This window comes from Capsicum annuum, chromosome 6, assembly GCF_002878395.1.
Source record: "Capsicum annuum cultivar UCD-10X-F1 chromosome 6, UCD10Xv1.1, whole genome shotgun sequence".
Classification (NCBI taxonomy): domain Eukaryota; kingdom Viridiplantae; phylum Streptophyta; class Magnoliopsida; order Solanales; family Solanaceae; genus Capsicum; species Capsicum annuum.
The window spans coordinates 141,498,946-141,518,834 of record NC_061116.1 but is presented as its reverse complement, the minus strand read 5'-3'; the positions used below and the strand labels follow the sequence as shown (position 1 = coordinate 141,518,834).

Below are 19,889 nucleotides of genomic sequence, written 5' to 3'. Positions count from 1 at the left end.
TACATATCACCCCTAATTAATGATTATAAGTCATCTAAGTATTACAAAATTAATAATATTTAATAAAAAAGATAAATTGAACATAAAATGGTAAATTAACTCTTGATGTTTTAAATTAATTTGATATCTTCTATGGGACTCACTTCTAATTAGTTGTTATAAGTCATTTGAGACATACCCGCTTCATTGTTTCAGCCATGCTTTTATTATATCACCCATAATTATTTTTCATGGTCATCTAAATATTAAAAATTAATAATAGTTCATAAAAAAAATACGCACAAAATGATATATCAATATAAAATACTTGTTTGACATCGAAATTATATCAATGCCACAGAAATGACAATGGGACAGAAGAAGATATAAAGTAACATATATTATTTAAAAATGAGAAAACATGTAAGCTGAGACTGAGAGAGTATTAATATCTTACTGAGAAATTATGTTAAACACACAATAAATCACATAATTGTCAATTTAAAAAATATAAAAGATATAAAATATTCGATTGACTCTCGAACTTATATTAGTGTCACTTAAATTGAAATAGAAGAAAAAATATTAGAAATCATAATAATTAAAAATTTAAATTATTTTAATAATTAATTATTAAATTATATTTAGATCGCACAAAATAAGATAAAATTATGTGATTTTCTAAAATAATATATATTACGCCCGTGCTAGCATTTGCTGTCCAGTAGTACCTACTACATTTTTAAAATTTAAACTTTTAGCACCGACTATTTAAGTAAATATTTATTTATTTATTTATTTATAAATTCGCTAATCTCCCGTAGATTAGCTTTATAAACTACTTGTGTTTAGGAATCCCTACTTTGTGAGCGAGCAGCTATACCCGGAAGAAACCCTCTTACCATTGATAGACAGTAGTGTTGAGATGATTAAAGGAGGCAAAAAATCATCCGTGCTAACACTTGCTGAAAAATGCAAGGTGACCGAGTGACCCCTTTCTTCTTTACAAAAATCTCCTTCACTGATTAAATAAATCTTATGCTTGCTTGCTTTTGCAGAATATATTGGCATCTAATTGGCAAGGTTACCTTAATACTGTCAAGGCTGATGTTAAAGGAAGGTACCGCATGCTTTTATTATGATATGATAGAGATGATATTATTAACACTCATTGAAATAATTGAGTCTTTTGTTTCTTTCAGCAAAGAGGTAATATACACTTCAAAAGTCCGCTATTTAGTCAAGAGAGGCAAGCCCTACATCTGGCTACCCGAAAATGATATGCACAATGTGGTATATGCCTGCTTCTTTAGCTAAACATAACATTCCTTTTATTGATTAAATGCTTTAATTTCATATTGATTAAGTGTTTTATCATAACATTCCTTTTATTGATTAAATTCTTTATCATAACATTCCTTTGTTATTTGTTTTAATATTATTAATTTTCTATATTATTCTTAAGGTATTCTATATGTTCCATATCTTTTGTTTTCATGTATTCAATTAAATTCTATATTTTTCATTATACTTTTTCAGCCTGGGTTGGTTAGCTCAACTTTTGGCATTATGTATACATTCTGTTACCCCATACTGAATTGGAAAACGTTGTAGTTGCCAGTGATGCTAAAATGATAACATCTTGTTCTTTCTGTAGAACATGGACTTCGAATACAAATATGACATATATTTGTGGCTCTGGATTCTAGCCAACTATTGTTTAACTAAAAACTGTTTTTTTTTTGTCTACTCTCCTAAATTGTGGAGATTAGTCAGAAGTATTTATTTTAGAAATTTGTGGGTGCTCAGTGCTCTAGTCAATGTGCTTTTTGGACTTCTGTTGCTGCCATTCTGCCTTGAAAGATCTGGAGAGTACTACTACAGTAACTACTCAAAAATTGTTAGCTGATTTTAATATAAACCCCTTTCACATTTTAAGCACTTTGATATGGGATCTTTTTAGTATTTCAAATCTGCATTTACCAAGTAACTTCAGTAGTCTAACCTTATTTGAATTGCTTCGTCTTACATTGAATTGCTTATCTACAGGCTGACACTGGGAAGTACTACTCCTCTTTAGAGTATAATAGATTTGCATTTGGATGAGAGTGATACAGTAGACATCATCCTGTTATCGTAACATTAACTGTGTTTTATGGTGTTCATAATGACCAAAATGACAATACAAAACTTGATAAGAATAATATGTGCCATTTGATTTAGATATTTTCAATCTTATTCATGCCGAAGTTCAAAGAAAACAAAAAGAAAGAAATTTGAGCTTGTGAGTTGAGCCTAATTTTCCTTTCTTCATCTATTCTCCCCCCTCCTTCCTCAATTGCCTTGTGCTCATGTGTCTCTCCTTCAAAGAGAGGGTGGAGTGAATAGTGATATTTCTACATAATGTCCATCCTAATGTTTTCTGCTAGTAGCACGATTCAGATATTGATACCCTAAAAAGTAGTTGTTTTCTTGATCACACATGCTTTTTGGGAACTTCAATCTGGTCCTCTTTTCTTCTTATTTGATTTAGCTAGCTGGGGGCATATTTATTTTACCATTACTTTTGGTTTTAACGCATGACTGGCATGGTGGCTCATTCAATATATGTATCACATGAATAATAATTTGATAATAACTAATCACTATACTATAAATGTCTTACCATGTTACCGATAAAGAGTAGCAAATCCTAGATTAAAATAAAATTTGAGAACTTCAAAAAAAGAAAAAGAGCTACATGAACCTTTGAAGGTATAATAATTTGATAGCAACCTACAGTTGTTACCCCTTAATCAACGTGGATATCCTTATGGATTAGGAAGATAACAGTATACCATTTTCTCAGTAGGATTATTTTCTTCTCCCAATTTACTAATTCGGGCTTGTGGCAAGACAGATTCTATAAGAGGGCTGAAGTTGAGTTATGACATTTAATAGTGATCAAAGCCGAGGAGAGGCTGTGGGAGTAATTCAAGGGTGTTGGGTTTATTTGGTATGGACAAACAATTTTCATTGGTCTGGGAAAAAGATGATTTTTCTGTTTCAGATGTGAGGGCTTAGGCTTCCATTTTTGTTTTAGGTTTTGTTTATTTGTCGGGGCACTCAGTTCCTTCCTGTTCCCCGTGCTTGAGGCGCTGTAGTGCAACTCCTGCTGGTCTCAGCTTCCATAAAAAAGTTAGTAGCTTAGTTTTCACAATCATTCCACTTTACTGAATGTAGAAAGTATCGGAAAACGTATATGTGATGTAGAGAATGAACTCGGCCTGTTTGTTAAGAAACTTACTTTAAACAGGGAAACTTGCTTTCTGTGAACGCTAAATAAGATAAGAAAAAGGAGTAATAGGAATTAAAAAAAAAAAGAAGAGATAATGTTACAAAAAGATTTTGGGGTGCATTCTCTGATATCTTATGGATTGCTTTTTGTGAAGATTTGAGTTACTTCAGTGTTCGCTCTTTCTGACATTTGCGTTCTTCTTGATTTGTATATATTCCTACAGAGCCAGATTTATTTCATCGTCTTTAGTTTTACTTATAGAGCGTAAGCCCCTTCTCTAGTCAGTGAAGATTCTTGTTCTCTCAAAACCTTTGTCTTAAAAAATAATATTCTCGGAAAACTATAGTTAGCAGAGACAACACAAGAGGTGATTATGATGGCATATGAATCGGGGACAATATTGTAAGAATAATATTCTATTTTCCTTGAATTTATATTGCTATACGACTTCGTAAAGCGTTGTTTTAAGATTTTTAAAAATGTTCTTTTTGTAAATTACTAAAATTTCACTGTTAACTCATGATCTCTTGGTTTGGGTTTAAGAGCTCCACATTGGTTTTTGATACCATGAACAACAACAACAACAATAATAACGACATACCTAGTATCATGGAAGTGTTAGAATATGAGTAGCAATAGAAATAGTATATAAAATTCTGCTTGAAAAAGGATTATAATGTAGTGTCTATAAATAGGGTCTGGATGTAATTATGTAAACACCCAATTTCAATAATATTTTTCTCCATTATTTCTCACATGATATCAGAGCATCGGTGAGAAACTTCTGAAAAGAAAACTCAGTCATCGTGCATCAATTTTCGGTGACTGATTTGTGTCATTTTTTTGTTTTGTGAGTCGTGTGCAAAATACGACACTACCAAGAGGATCGGAAAGCTCAGGCGACAAAAATCCGACCAAAACCGTCGGAAAAATACCAGCCATGCGCCGACGAGATTTGTTTCACGCATCAGCGCGTGATCCTATCTTCGGTCGAATTTTTGAGTTGTTCCTTTTTTTTGTTAGGGTCGCCGATCTATTCCGACCAGTTACTCTTTTTCAGATTCTGCCAATTCTTTTTAGATTTCGATCGCCTAAACTTAATTCCGGTGACTTCATATTTTTTTGGCGAATTTTCATACATCCACATTCTGTTTCTTGGTGTTTTCAAGTCAAAATTCCCAAGGTCTTTTGGGTATGGTATTTTTGGCTCCAAAAATACTGGAATTGGAAGTTCAAATTATTTAGCCTGGGCTTCGTCAGCTAAGTTGTGGTGCAAAGGTCAAGATGTCCAAGATCGCTTAAAAATCAAGGCTAGTGTGGTAGTTGAAAAGGCAAAATCTAGCGCCGAAGATGCGAAAGCCAAAAAGCAATGGGAGGAAGTTGACGCTCAATTATGTAGTTTCGTATGGCGATCTATTGATTCCAAGTTGATGCCCTTGTTTCGCCCATTCGAGACGTGTTGTTTAGTTTGGGAAAAGGCTTGTGCTTTATACACTAATGGCATATCTCGTTTTATGATGTGATATCGTGGATGACCAACTTGAAGAAACAAGAATCTGATATGTCTACTTACTTGGGACAAGTACAAACAGTCATGAAAGAATTTGATACATTGATGCCCGGCACTGCGGATGTGGAAAAACAACAAGAGCACAGACAAATGTTGTTTTTAGTTCTTACACTTGCTGGACTTTCTACTGTTCATGATGCAGTGCGTGATCAGATTTTAGCTAGTCCTATGGTTCCTACAATTGATGAGTTATTATTTTAGCTAGTCCTACGGTTCCTACAATTGATGAGTTTTTCTTCATCTGCTTCGTCTTGAAAAATCGGCGAGATGGAGGTTGGTCTAGAAAATCTCGATCGAAGTGTAGTTATTGTCATAAAGTTGGACACACTCAGGATATATGTCATAGTTTGCATGTTCCACCACCTAGTTATGATCCTATTGCTGTAAAAGAATATAATGAGTTCCTTTGAAATCGAGCAAGTAAGCAGACATCTCCACAGCCTAATTGACCATCCAATAATGTTCATATTGCCCAAACAGAACATGATGAGTTCCTTCAGTATTGATCAAGTAAGCAGACATCTCCACAAGTAGCCTCGATTGCCTAACTTGATGCTGTAATCCTTTTGCTTGTGTTTCACAGTCTAGTGCTCTTTGATCATGGGTCGTGGACTTAGTGCTTTTGATCATTTTTGTAGTAACAAATTAGTTCTGTTTGGTATTGTTTTATTCACAATCGCTTCCTGCTATTACTTTAACCAATGAGATTCGAACAAAACCAAAAGGAGTTGGACAAGACAAAACCCTATCTTCTGTCACTTTAGACTCTGTTTTTTATGTCCTTGGTTGCCCTTTTAATCTTGCATCTGTTAGTCGTTTGACACGTTCCTTTTATTGTAGCATAACTTTTTTTGATGATTCTTTTTTAATGCAAGACCGCAGTACGGGACATACAATTGACACAAGACATGAATCACAAAGCCTTTACCATCTTACCTCTTCAAATTCCTTCACAGCATGCTCCGTTACAGACCCTCCAAACCTAATTCATAAACGTTTGGGACATCCGAGTCTATCCAAGCTACAAAAGATAGTGCCTAGTTTGTCTAGTTTATCCACATTAGATTGTGAGTAATGTCAATTTGGGAAACATGCCCGTGCTATTGTTTCATGTAGCATTGAGAGTCATTCCGAGGCTATTTTCTCCTTAGTTCATTATGATGTTTGGGGTCCTAGTAGAGTCAGTTCACCCTTAGGTTTTCATTATTTTGTTAGTTTCGTTTATGATTTTTCAAGATGTACTTAGGTTCTAAGTTGCATGGACTCGGGTGCGGATCCGAGAGTCGGATTCATCAAAATTTAATTTGTAAGATTCGGGGATGCGAATTTGATTATAGATATGGGTGCAGGGATTCGGCTAAAAAATTAAATATTATAAATATAGTTCCATATTTAAACAGTCATTTCAATTTACTTTTTCCTATATGTCAAGGAAATTTCATTTTTTAAAAAATATTCTTTACATTTTTTTACTTTTAAGGTAATTTTTGTAGTTACTTTTTAAATTAGGAATAGTATTTTTTATATGGAAAGAAAATAAATTCTATTTAATTAAGAGTAGTATTTGAAAAGTCAAACATTCACCAGATCTAAATAAATTAGGTTTATCTTTTTTAATATAATTTATTTTTTAAAAAAATACAATTATAAAAAAATAGGACCATCAACAGTGACGCCGACAATTCTGTAGCATCCTTGTAATTTTACTTTTGCAAAATGCATGTGCTTATTTACTTTTCATCAGTTTCTCACCCTTCCGCCGGCGATAACCCTTCGCCGGCGACAATCGACAATCACAGATCTAAGCATAATACCATTTTCTCTTTCTTCCCCATCGAAATTCCGGCGACGATACCCTTTCGCCGGCGAAAACAATCACAGTCGTCGATCTTCTCCTTTTACCGGTTTCTCCTTTTCGATAACGAAGCCAACTTTCTTCTTGATGTTGGTCAACGTCTCCGGATTCGTTTGACCGAATCCGAGACGAATCTCGCGCCGGCATCCGTACTGGTGTCGCGTCAGGACGGGTTCGACGGCATAACCGCTGAGTCCGAGCAACATAGCTTAGGTTTCCTTAATGAAAGGTCGTTCTGAGATATTTTCTGTATTCAAATTTTTTGTGCTGAAATACAAACTCAATTTGGTGTTTCTATTCGTACTTTTCATAGTGATAATGCCTTAGAATACTTATCCTCTCAGTTTCGGGAGTTTATGTCTCATTAAGGAATTAATCACCAAACTTCTTGTCCGTACACCCCTTAGCAGAACGGTATAGCAGAAAGGAAGAATAGACATTGTCTTGAGACTGCTCGCATTCTCATTGAATCCCATGTTCTGCTGCATTTTGGGTCGATACAGTCCTCGCATCTTGATATCTATTTAATAGAATGCCATCATCCATTCAAAATCAGGTTCCCTATTCCATATTGTTTCGACAATCACCTCTCTACCCTATCCTGCCTTATGTCTTTGGGAGCACATGCTTTGTGATAAGATAAATTAGTCCCTCGTGCTCTCAAGTGTGTCTTCCTTGGTTACTCTCGAGATCAAAAAGGATATCGTTGTTATTCACTTGATCTTTGTCGGTACCTTATGTTCGTCGATGTCACCTTTTTTTTAATCTTAACCTTACTATACATCTTCTGATCATCCTGATATTTTGGAGGTTTTACCCGTATCTCCAGATTTACCTGTACCAACCTTTGAGGAATTAATGAGTACTTCTACGTCTCCAACTGCAGTGCCACCACTTCTAACTTATCATCGTCGTCCGTGTCCAACATTAGTCCCAGATGATTCATGTCATGCGTCGGACACTGCTCCTACTGCGGACTTGCCTCTTCCTAGCCAATTAGTTGCACTTCAAAAAGGTATATATTTCGCTCGTAATGCTAATCCACATTATACATTCTTGAGTTATCATTGCCTATCATCATTCCATTATGCTTCTGGATCATCTTTATCCTCTGTTTACATCCCTAAGACTATAGGTGACACATTTCTCATTCAGGATGGAAGCAGGCTATGATAGATGAGATTTCTGCTTTGCATACGAGTGGTACTTGGGAGCTTGTTCCCCATCCTGCAGGTAAATCTACTGTTGGTTGCCATTGGGTTTATGCAATCAAAGTTGGTCCATAGACGGTCAGGTTGATCGGCTTAAGGCTCGCGTTGTTGCCAAAGGATACACACAAATATTTGGGCTTGATTATAGTGACACTTCCTCTCCCGTGGCTAAAATAGAATATGTCCGTCTTTTCTTATCTATTGCTGTTGTTCGTCATTGGCCTCTTTATCAGTTGTACATTAAGAATATTTTTCTGCACAGTGATCTTGAGAAAAGTCTATATAGAGCAACCAACTGGTTTTGTTGCTCAGGGGAGTCTAGTGGCCTTGTATGTCAATTGGGCAGGTCACTTTATGGTCTGAAACAGTCCCCTCAAGCCTGGTTTGGAAAGTTTAGCACAATAATTCAGCAGTTTGGCATGATTCAGAGTAGAGTTGATCACTCAATGTTCTATGGACATTCTAAACCAAATATGTGTATTTATTTGGTGGTTTATGTTGACGATATCGCTATCACCGACAATGATCAAGATGGTATCACTCAGTTGAAGCAACATCTCTTTCAGCATTTCCAGACTAAAGACCTCGGCAGATTGAAATCTTTTCTAGTTATTAAGGTTGCTCAGTTCAGATCAGGTATTGTTATTTCTCAATGCAAGTATGCCTTAGACATTCTTGAGGAGGCAAGAATGATGGGATATAGACCTATTGACACTCCTATGGATCCTAATGCTAAACTTCTGTCAGGACAAGGGGGAGCCACTCAGTGATCCTGAAAGGTATAAGCGGTTGGTTGGAAAGTTGAATTATCGGTGACTAAACCTGACATATCCTTTTCTGTGAGTGTTGTAAGTTAGTTTATGACTTCCCTTGTGATAGTCATTGGGATGCAGTTGTTTGTATTCTGCAATATATAAAGTCAGCTCCAGGTAAAGGACTACTCTTCGAGGATCAAAGTCGTCAGCAATTATTGGATATGCAGATGGTGATTGGGCAAGATCACTTTTTGATAGATGCTCTACATTCGGGTATTGTGTTTTAGTAGGAGGTAATTTGGTGTCATGGAAGAGTAAGATACAGAGTGTGATTGCTCGATTTAGTGCTGAAGAAGATATCGAGCAATAGCTGTAGAAACTTGTGAGCTAGTTTGAATCAAACAGTTGTTGGGAGAACTAAAATTGGATATGCAAATGGTGATTCAGCAGGATCACCCTCTGATAGACGCTCTACATTTGGGTATTGTGTTTTAGTAGGAGGTAATTTGGTGTCCTGAAGAGTAAGAAACGATTGCTCGATCTAGTGCTGAAGCAGATATCGAGCAATGGCGGTAGAAACTTGTGAGCTAGTTTGGATCAAACAGTTGTTGGGAGAACTAAAATTTGCAGAAACCAATAAGATGGAACTTGTGTGTGATAATCAAGCAGCCCTACATATTGCATCAAATCCAGTGTTTCACGAGAGGACTAAACACATACAGATTGATTGTCACTTTGTCAGAGAAAAGATACTCTCAGGAGATTTTGTTACAAAATTTGTGAAGTCAAGTGATCAACTTGCAGATATCTTCACCAAGTCCCTCACTGGTCCTCGTCTTAATTACATTTGTAACAAGCTAGATACATGTGACTTGTATGCATCAGCTTGAGGGGGGTGTTAGAATATAAGCAGGAATAGGAATAGTATATAAAATCCTACTTGAAAAGGATTATAATGTAGCGTCTATATATAGGGTCTCGATGTAATTATGTAAACACACAATTTCAATAATATTTTTCTCCATTATTTCTCACAGAAAGAAAATAAAATTGCTTGGCTAATGAGCAATACAAAATCTAATTTGTGATGCATGCTTGTTGGTTGACTTAGTGCATTTGGAGGATGTATATCATTCCTGTCTCATTGTTTCTCCTTTCTGTGTAGAACACATTGATAGATGAGCGTGGTTCTTTTGCTGTGACCAGTCCCTTCCCAGGACCACTGGCAAATTGTCTCAAGTCAATCAACAAAGTGGGTATAGAACCTTTTGTTTCCTACATCTTGCATCCTGATAACTTTAACCTTTAGCATTCAATACATTTTTTTTCTTATGTAGCTATTAGTGAGACTGTCAGTGCGAAGTGGTTGTCATGTTGCATGTCACTTCCTTGTTTCCAATTAAGTTTGTTTCTGGAGTAACTCTCCACACACAGTGCATCTTTCTATCTGGTGAATGTTTAGCTATATGTTCAAGCTGACAAAACATTATGCAGCTACCAGCTCGGGTTGCTTTCGTGGGTGAAGTTCTGCCTCTTAAAGATGAAAAGGTGTGTTTTATAGGGTGCTACTCCTTCTGACTATTCATTTCATTTGTGCTATCTTCTGCTTTTATGAGAAACTTTTGAGTCAATGTATGTATGTTGTGCTGGATAGCACCCTTTGGTGATGCCAGACTCCCAACTATTCATGGTAGTGAAACAATGTGTTAGAGCCGGGATGGCCTTTCGGAGGGGGTTGGTTTTGAAGGCATTCACCAAACGGAATTTTGGGTAACCTTTTCCAAATGTGAATGTTTGTGGCTGCTCGGACCTGCATAAGTTTAAATTACTCATTCCTATAGGTATTCGTCTAGGAAACAACTATCATCCTTCTGCTTGAACTGAGCAGATATCAGAAGTATGAAGCAATGAGATATTCCCAGTACTTGAAAGTTGTGTTCATCAAAGGGTACAAAATAAAGATAAATTCATGAGTAATAACAGAAGACAGAATGTAAACGAAGGAAAAATCGAGACATTATTCAGTTTATTTGGATAGAGAAAACCAGATAGGTTGAAATTGGACCATCCCATACTGAGGAGGAAAACTGCCTTTATCAAAGAAAAAATGAGGAAGACTAGGCTGATAAAAATGGAAGTTGTGAACCAGTGCTAACTTTTGCTTACTTTTTGGTCAAAAAAAGATTCAGATGTAGGGCATTGAATAACAAAGGAGGAAGGCTTGGCAAATTCCAAAGAATGCTGTGAAGCATTGCTTACTATTGCTGTGAATCATTGCTTACTATTGCTGACCCTCTTCGTACATTGATGGACTGCAAGTGATTTAGAGGGAGGTGCTTTTGGCTTTTAAGTACTTTTTAATTTTTGGAGGTGTTTGACAAAGACACAAAGTGCTTTTAAGCATTGCATTTTAGGCTTAAAAAGTACAAAAGAAAAGCCAAGAGCCAAAAGTAGCTTTTGGCTTATGAGTCACCGAAAAAAGCTTATCCAGACACCCCTTATGCCTTTTCATAGTTTTATTTCTGCTTTTCATTTAGTTGTTGGATTTGGTTAGGCTCATGCGATGCCGACGTTGATGAGGAATGCAAAAAAGATTAAAAAAAATTCACGTTGGGTTTGACCAGTGATTGTGTAGGATTGGCTAACTGAGGAGCTGAGTTGATGTAGTTGTAGCTTGGTAATGCCCATTAGTGGTCATATAACTATATTGTCTAGATAAAAGACCTCGTGCTGGAATTTGAGTTGTCTGTTTAACTGATGGACCTTTTCATGCTAACATGAAGATGTGATTTCTGAAATGTTTCTTCTTGCTCCATGACAGGCTAGGTTGCCTGAAGAGAGCCTCAAGGAAGTCATATCATCTGAAAGGAGCATGACAGATAAGTTCTGTTACTCCGTTTTGGGTATACTGAGTTCGTCACGCGTTGGTGCTACATGCCGAGCTGACAATCTCCAGGAATTACTTGATTCAGACAAAAGATATAATGTCCTCAAGTTCAACCCAAGGTGAATAGTTTTTAATTCAGCTCTTATCAATAATTGTTTTTTTATTCAGCTAGATTATCTTGGCCCTCTGCAATATTAGACTGAGTCAACATGGAAATGTCTTTGAGCTCTTTAAGTTTTGGCCTGAGTACTTATCCACCAGGAAAAAAGAAGTTAGCGACGGAATTCTTACTTTTATCACTTGTTTCTTGGAGCTGCTATTGGTACAACTGAATCTAGAACCAGTGTTATCAAATGCGAAAGGCGCAATAAAGCTTTAAGATCCATTGGGCTTTAATCGCAGAATGCAATAAAACGTGGGAGCTAATGAAGAAGGTGCTAATGGAGGAAAAATGCAAATACGTATTTGTAGTCCGAGACTAATAATCATATAAAATAATAAAAGGTACATAGATATTGAAAATAAAATTACGGTAAAGTGAAATATCAATTATTTAGTGTCTCCTCTTCAGGATTGTGCTCATTGACAAAGAAAAGTATGCCTTATGGCCATGATGACGATTATGTACATGAAACGAGGTGAAGTAATCAATATGTTTTGTGCCTCGCTTCAGGGCTAAGTGTGCCTTTGATAATACTGTCTAGAACCAAGTTTGATTGCCTAATTATTTTGAATATATGTATTCTTATCCTTCTAGGTACTAGCTATATTCACAATTTTGTGAATCTTTTATGATACCTATATATAAAAAGTTAGTGACCTTTAGATAAGTAGGAGCAGATCTCTAGAAGTACCTCTGTAGGTGGTAGATTCCCTTTAATTACTCCCTGGTCACCCGTGCATGTGATACAATTTAACTGTGTTTGACAATTATGGGGTGAGTTAATACATTAGTTTTGTAATTGTAGATTAGTAGGAATGGTGGATCTCCTTTAATTATTTTTTTGCTTTTGACTTGAAAACCACTGATTACATGTTATTCTGTTTAAGCGTACAAACAATTTTTAGAGCTTTTTTATATGGTAAACCTAACCCAACAAACCCTCCCCTAATGTGAGATGCCCAACCGCCGAGAACCTCATAGCAATTACAGGTTACCTGCCTAAACCTAGCAAGATTCAAGAATAAATCCATTTCCAGCAAGATACAATAGGGCTCCGCCTTCTCCACTTGGTTCTGTTGGAGTTGGTGACAAAACTACAACCTTGTGGTTGGAGGTGAAGGGCCGTCAGTAGGCTATCCCATGCTTATCTAAACAATTTTTGGAATATTGCAATCTGGAAAATTTAATATACCTGAAAACTGGCTAGAAATGTCTTGACATAAAATTTATCCACTCCGCAGTTTGTGCATGTATATTGATAGCAATGGAGGGGCTCATGAAGTAGATCTAAAGGAAGTCCAAGCAACAAAACCTGATCCTCTTTGTAAGAGTTTTAGATCTGAACTGTTATGTTTGCATATCTGATTATTTTGAGGATTAATGCATTCTCATTATTGATGAGCATTATTCTCTAAATGTATGTTATTTTGTAGCATCACATACCGTGAGCCTGATTGATGGAATTAATCAAAGTGAGGCGAGGCGTAGAGCTCTAATTCTCTTCTGTATCGTGCACTTGAATAAGAACGCAAAGGTGATTTCTGGTAGTCACTGAAAGCTCGGGTAAAATGTATTTGTCTTCTCTGAGTTCTCATGCCCAATATCTAGTAGGTGATTTACTTCTACTTTCATTTGGAACTTCTAAAATTAATTAAGCCACTGCACTAGATTTAGGGTCGCTCTGCGACTGTGTATAGCCAACCCCTCGGAACTTGTTATTTCAATACAAAGAGTACCCCCTTGTGGTCGGTCCACCTGGCATGAAAACTGAGTACAAACTCAAAAAGATGCGCGAGGGACTAAAATATTTGCCTCATCGTCTTATTCCAAACGGTAAAAACTGGTAAGTCACCATTTTTCTTTCTTTTTTCCATAGTTTCAACCCCCGCTTCGTCCTATTTATTCTCCCTTCTCCTACATCACTTCCAAAATTTCTCAAAATAATTTTCTTTCAACATGATTTCTGTGCTTTAAATCAAACCCCTAATCGGATAGTAATCAGAATCTAGTGTGAAACACTGACCGGAAAAAAACAATCTCATATTTTAACATAAAGAAAACAAACAAAAAACATATTTTTTTAGATAACAGCTTACTTGATCGAAGGAAAATCAACCCAGAGTCAAATATTCACTCAAAGATTTGACTTTTCTCTATTTTGGAGCGGAGAAAAGCTCAAAAAATTCACCTTCTTCAGTAAAAGCTTACACAAAAGCTTCACTACACCTTCACCACAACCTTCATTGAAATCTTCACCAAAACCTTAACCCTGAAACGTTTAAAGTGCAGGAGGCAGTTTGACTTCTAGAGAGACTCTTGGGAGAAATCGGGTGGACGTGAGTGATTTTTGATATACGGTATATATGAAAGAGGGTCGGATATATTTTTCCACGTGGACATACACGAGCCATTATTCCACAGTGTTAGCGTGTTTTTACACGATTATGGTCTTTGGACCACGAGGGGGTACTTGACGTATTGAATAACAAGTTCCGGGTGGTTTTTAAGACAACTAGTAGTTTAGGTGTTTACTAAATAAAACCTTACGAGTTCAGTTTTTTTTTTAAAAAAAACTTCTCCCAAATTTTTACACATGTTTACTGCCATTATTTTCATTTTTCAAGGCGGGATTCTTAGATTTTACATGTAATAGTCGCAGTATATCATTGATGTGATCACACCAGTTAATATATCATGACACATAAGCCATAAACCCATACCGACAACAACAACAACAACAACAAATGGGGTATGGACTGCGTACATCTTACCCTCCCCAGACCCCCCTCCCCACACTGGGTTTTTTGTTGTTGTTGTTGTTGTTGTTGTTGTTGATCACACTAGTTAATATATCATGACACATAAGCCATAAACCCATACCGAACATCAACAAATGTTTCCCTTGGCTTACCAGTTTGCATTATCATTCAGTCATTGTATAAACTACTAGCTGATATGCAGAAGAGAACTGATCCCTGGTTTTATGTGAAGGACGCATATCTTCTTTCCATAGATCGGAAAGGACTTGATGTGCTGGGAAAAGTTTTAGGTCCAATAAGGAGCGATGGTTCTCGTGAATATCAGTGGAGGGAGTTCAGAATTGAATTCAGAGAAGAGGCTCACACAGTTGAAACATTCTGCAGTCAGCTTGTTGAAATGGAGGAGGAATCACTTAAGAATATCTCCAACTTTAGTGGTATATAAATAAGGTAATTCAGCATGAGACCGACGGGTTTGGAGAGAAGAGAGCAAGGAGAAACTTTGATGTGGAGACCCCACCAAGAACAACTGCAACATGGGTCACTTTTTACTGTGAAGGGAACTGCGGAAGAGGGCACTGGCTAGGAACAGAAGGATGAACTATATTATATTGCAGATGTGTGATCATGTGATCTGGGATGTTTTCGTATCTGTTGTAACCTAGATCATAAAATAATAGTAACCTTAGCTAAGCCATGACACCTGAGTTTGAGGTATGTTATTAGTTGTGATGTAAACTGTTAAAAAACTGATCCTGGGTGCGAGCTGCATACCCTCACCTATAAGGTAAAAAGACAAATATATCCTTAAATTATGATAAATGGTGATAAATGAAATGTATATATCCTCCATTGTACTTTGAGTACACATATGTTTCTACTGTTAATGAAATGGTACGTTTATATCCGTCACACTAATGGAAGGGTTATATATATGACCCAAGTATGACGGAGGGTTATATTTGGGGTATATACGTATCAGTTGTCATAGCTTGAGGATATATTTGTTTGTTTTTTGTTTTAATTTTTTTATTTCAAATTAGTAACCCAAATCCTTTACCCCCATCCAAAAAACCCACTACTTGATTCGATCCAATTAAAGTTCAAGATACGCCTATCTAATAGATGCATTTTTCTCATTCCGATGATGATATACACACACAATACATTAACACTTACTACAATCAATTTCAAAAGAAAAAATAAATATTACCTCATAACACCCAAAAATAATAAATAAATTGAACTCCTTATGTTTCAATTTTCAGTGAAATTTTATCGGGCCAACATTGCCCACCATTGATCAACATCATATAGTCAACGTCTCCATCAAATTGAAAGCACCCTATTGGCGGATCATTGTCTCACTCCAAGCTCCGGCCACCTCCAGTCTAATATCCACTTTCTCCAATCAGTAAACATCAACTAATAGCAACGATCAATCATTGCAATTTGATGGGATTCACGTTTAAGAGAAAAACAGAGGGAGTATCAGGTTTGGAACAAAAAATATAGGTCGGTCGAGTTGGTTTGAATTTGGATTCGATGAGTTTATTGGTTCGGGTAGCAAGTTTGAGTTAATTATTTGGGATAAAAAATTAAAATAAAAAAGGAATAAAACAGAGGGAGTATCATGTTTGGAACAAAAAAAGAGGTTGGTCGAGTTGATTTGAAATCGAGTTCGATGAGTTTATTGGGTGGGGTAGTAAGTTTGGGTTAATTATTTGGGATAAAAAATTAAAATAAAAAAGAAATAAATATATCCCTGAATTATGATAAATGGTATGTATATACCCTCCGTCATACTTTGGGGTACACATATGCCCCTATCTTAGTATGAGGGGCATAAACATACCATTTCATTAACGATAGAGGCATATGTGTAACCAAAGTATGACAAAGGATATATACGCACCATTTATCATAATTCCTTTTGTGCACCTATAACTAAGGGATCGTGTTTCATTAAATTTAGCATAATATAATAGTATGTCGGTGAAAGTACAGTATAGGACACGCTTGACTCATTTGCAAGACTGGATAGCTACTAGGAAGTTAGGGCTGGCCAGACGCTTTAATAACCTTAAGTTACCAGAAGAAATCTTTTTCAACTTGCAATTTAGTGTTTTTAATTCACTGATGCTTCCTTTGCTTGGGTTGTCACAACATAGATATGTAACTCTTCTAAGATATCCAAGTATCAAGCTAAGGAAAAAAATGTATTCTAACAATTTGATAAAAACAGTATGGCACTCTTTACTCTCTTAGTTTTTCGAAAAAAAATATATAGGTATGTACAACACTTTATTCGGTTCATAAGAGTTTGGGTCATTCATTTCATATTTTAAGTTGACAAAGACTAGCAATAGAGAAGCACTAAAACTCTTGAAGCTAGAGCCGGTATCAAACTTCTTTATATTCTTTTACCTCTTCAACTATGTTTTCAATACCTCCTTTTAGTCTTCTTCCTCATTTTGTAATAGTAATTTTGTTATGATGTCCGATGGTCATATCATCGACATTTAAAATACATGTGCATCAATTTGATGACAGTTAATCTGAGGAACACCCCTTGAAGCCTAAAGGTAGAGAAATGCTGAAGAGACTCTTAAGAGTTCTAATTTACTGAGCAAGTAATTATATTCAAATTATATACTTTATTATATAGGCAAAATGATCTTCTGGACCCTCGTACTATGTCGGTTTTGTAAGTTGTGTCGGTTTTGTAAGTTGGATACTTCTACTTACATGTTTGTCATTTGGATCCCTGAACCCACTAAAAAACAACATTTTAAACCCTTTTTTGGTGAGTGTAGCACACTCTCCCCACGCCAGCTGCCACGCTTGCCTCATCTGCCACGTCATTTAAAAAAAATAAAAAAATAAAAAAAGTATTACATTAAATTTCAAATCATTTTAAAATGCTAAATAACAAATTAAATATTAAAATTAATGTAATTAAATAAGAAAAATTTATAATTGTAGAAAAATTTGAATAATCATATTTTTATTTTTGCTCGCAAATTAAACATCAAATTCATTCCAAATAATTAAAATTCTTCTCCAACTAATTTAAATTTTTAACTATAAATTCATATATACAGACATAATAAATTTTTGATTTTTAAATTTGAATATCTTTAAAAAATTCACAAAAAGTTTAATTTTTTTCAAGCGAAATTAATTATTTTTTTTCAATATTCATTATCACCCACTTTCAATTCAAATTTAAATTTTAGCCCCCCCAAAATAGATTTCAAATTTAAATTTTTATTCAAAAAAAAAGTGAAAAGAATTGAATTGAGGAAAAATTAAAATAAAAAATAAAAAGTGAAAGTGGTGAGGGAGGGGGAAGAGTGTTGGGGTAGGGTGTGGGGGATGGAAGGGGCTGGGGGTGGGGTGGGGACGGGGCAGGGAAGGGTGTGGGGGCTGGGGGTGGGGTGGGGAGGGAATGGACGGGACTGGTGAGGTGTGGGGGGTGGGGATGGGGATGAGGTGGGGCGGAGGGTTTGGAAGGGGCTGGGGGTGGAGTGGGATGGGGTTGGGTAGCGTGGGGGGTGGGTGTGGGGACGGGCTGGGGTAGGGGTGGGGAAAGGCTGGACGAGTGTTGGGGTGGGGTGAGGGGGCTGGGTGGGGTGGGACGGGGCTGGGTGAAGTGTGGGGGTGGGGTGGGGGTGGGGTGGGGAGGGAAAAAATATTTTTTTTAAAATTTTTAAAAATATTTTTAAATTATTTTTAAAATTTTTAAAAATATTTTTTCATTACAAAAATGGAGGGAAAAAAAAGGATCCTTTTTTATTTTTTTAATTTTAATATTATTTTTATTTTTTTAATTATTTTAATATAAAATTGGTGAACAATTGACCCCCACTCGCACCCCCAAGTAAGTGGCTACACTCTCTTTGTCCTAGTCACCATTTCAATGTCACATAAGTAAGGTCAACGGTCAAAGGGTGCAAAATATTTCTTTTTAATGGGTTCAAGGGTCCAGATGACAAACATGTAAGTAGAAATGTCCAATTTACAAAACCGATATAGTACAGGGGTGCACAAAGTCATTTTGCCTATTATATAGTATGGAAATCTTTGCTTTCTTAATGGGATAGTCTTATTTCTTGACATAACTCTATGGCGATAGAAGGTCATGGACTTTTTTGTTGGCCCTTGAAAAATTTTATAATGGAATTAACATTAGTATTCCTAATTAATCAATTGTTGGCCCCTCTTCCACCCACCCTTGTTTTCCTTTAATTTTCTTATTCTTTTTATTCCTAATTAATCATATCTAACTTCTAATACAGTTAAGCATTGATGTATTTATAAAGAAAAACGCTGGTCAATAATTTTTTTGGTAAAATAATTGAAAAGTATTTTTGGAATTGAATATTAAAAATAAGCTTATTATGCAAAATTTTTAATATCAAATTAATTCAAAAAATTTAATTTTCTAAATTTTTAGCTTTTCTGAATAATAACAATTTAACTCAAGCTTATTATTTCAATATTTTGTCGCTTTCTTCTTAATCACTAGAGTTTTTGTTCTAATTTTGTTAATATTTTGTCGCTTTCTTCTTAATCACTAGAGTTTTTGTTCTAATTTTGTTTATATATTTGCAGTTACTTTTTTAATGGTGATTATTCGCTTTTATATTTTTTATTGGTTAATTGCTATTTATTTACCTACCGATTAAATTTTTAGCTTTTTGAATAATAGCAATTTAACTCAAGCTTATTATTTTAATATTTTGTCGCTTTCTTCTTAATCACTAGATTTTTTATTCTAATTTTGTTTATATATCTGCAGATACTTTTTTAATGATGATTATTCTCTATTATATTTTTTGTTGATTAATTGCAATTTATTTATGTACCTACTAAACAAACATTGTACTAATAAATAAAATATTATAAGTAAATATGAATATTGTGTCTAGCGACTCATATTTTTCTTTTCTTTTTTTTTTTTTTTTAAAAAAGAATCTACTGTACCTCATCTCGTTGTCATTCCTATTTCAAAATAGAGATTTTAAAGATTTATAGGGCTAATGTAAAATCATTTGACTCTGAGCATGTTAAAATTTGTTCTCAACCATGTAATCACCACTAACAAAATTTGTACTATGTTTAAAAATGTGTAATATCACTTAAAATTCAAAATGGGAGGAAAAAACATAAAATTAATTTCCCAATACAGGAAAAAAAGATGTTAGAATAGAAAAGAAAAGATTTTTTAAAAGCTCTTTCTGTACATTTTTAGAAATTAGTTTGAAAAAAATGGAGGTTCATTTTGGATAAATTGTTTATGGAAGGAGGTTCACGTTTTTTTTTCCAAGGATATGCACATTCTTAAAAAGAGTGCATCAATATTATTTTGTAAATACATCAACACTTAATTATATTTGAGAGTTGAATATTAGTTGTGAATATTAAAAA

The 19,889-nt window shown here is 35.3% G+C and overlaps 1 protein-coding gene across 1 annotated transcript; it reads left to right on the top strand.

Moving 5' to 3' along the window:
* Positions 1-757: 757 nt before the first annotated feature.
* LOC107873184 lies at positions 758-15,322 on the top strand. Its single transcript, XM_016719934.2, has 9 exons — positions 758-958; positions 1,038-1,099; positions 1,182-1,272; positions 9,813-9,899; positions 10,142-10,195; positions 11,469-11,653; positions 12,939-13,021; positions 13,131-13,231; positions 14,689-15,322. The coding sequence occupies exons 1-9, from the start codon at positions 905-907 to the stop codon at positions 14,899-14,901; spliced, it is 930 nt and encodes a 309-aa protein (XP_016575420.1). The 5' UTR covers positions 758-904; the 3' UTR covers positions 14,902-15,322.
* Positions 15,323-19,889: the final 4,567 nt, after the last annotated feature.

Excerpts from the sequence above, each read along its gene's own strand:
- LOC107873184 (XM_016719934.2), top strand. The coding sequence starts at position 905 with ATGATTAAAGGAGGCAAAAAATCATCCGTGCTAACACTTGCTGAAAAA. Across the intron at positions 1,100-1,181 it reads AAGGCTGATGTTAAAGGAAG|CAAAGAGGTAATATACACTT; the intron begins GTACCGCATGCT and ends TGTTTCTTTCAG. Across the intron at positions 9,900-10,141 it reads GTCTCAAGTCAATCAACAAA|CTACCAGCTCGGGTTGCTTT; the intron begins GTGGGTATAGAA and ends AACATTATGCAG.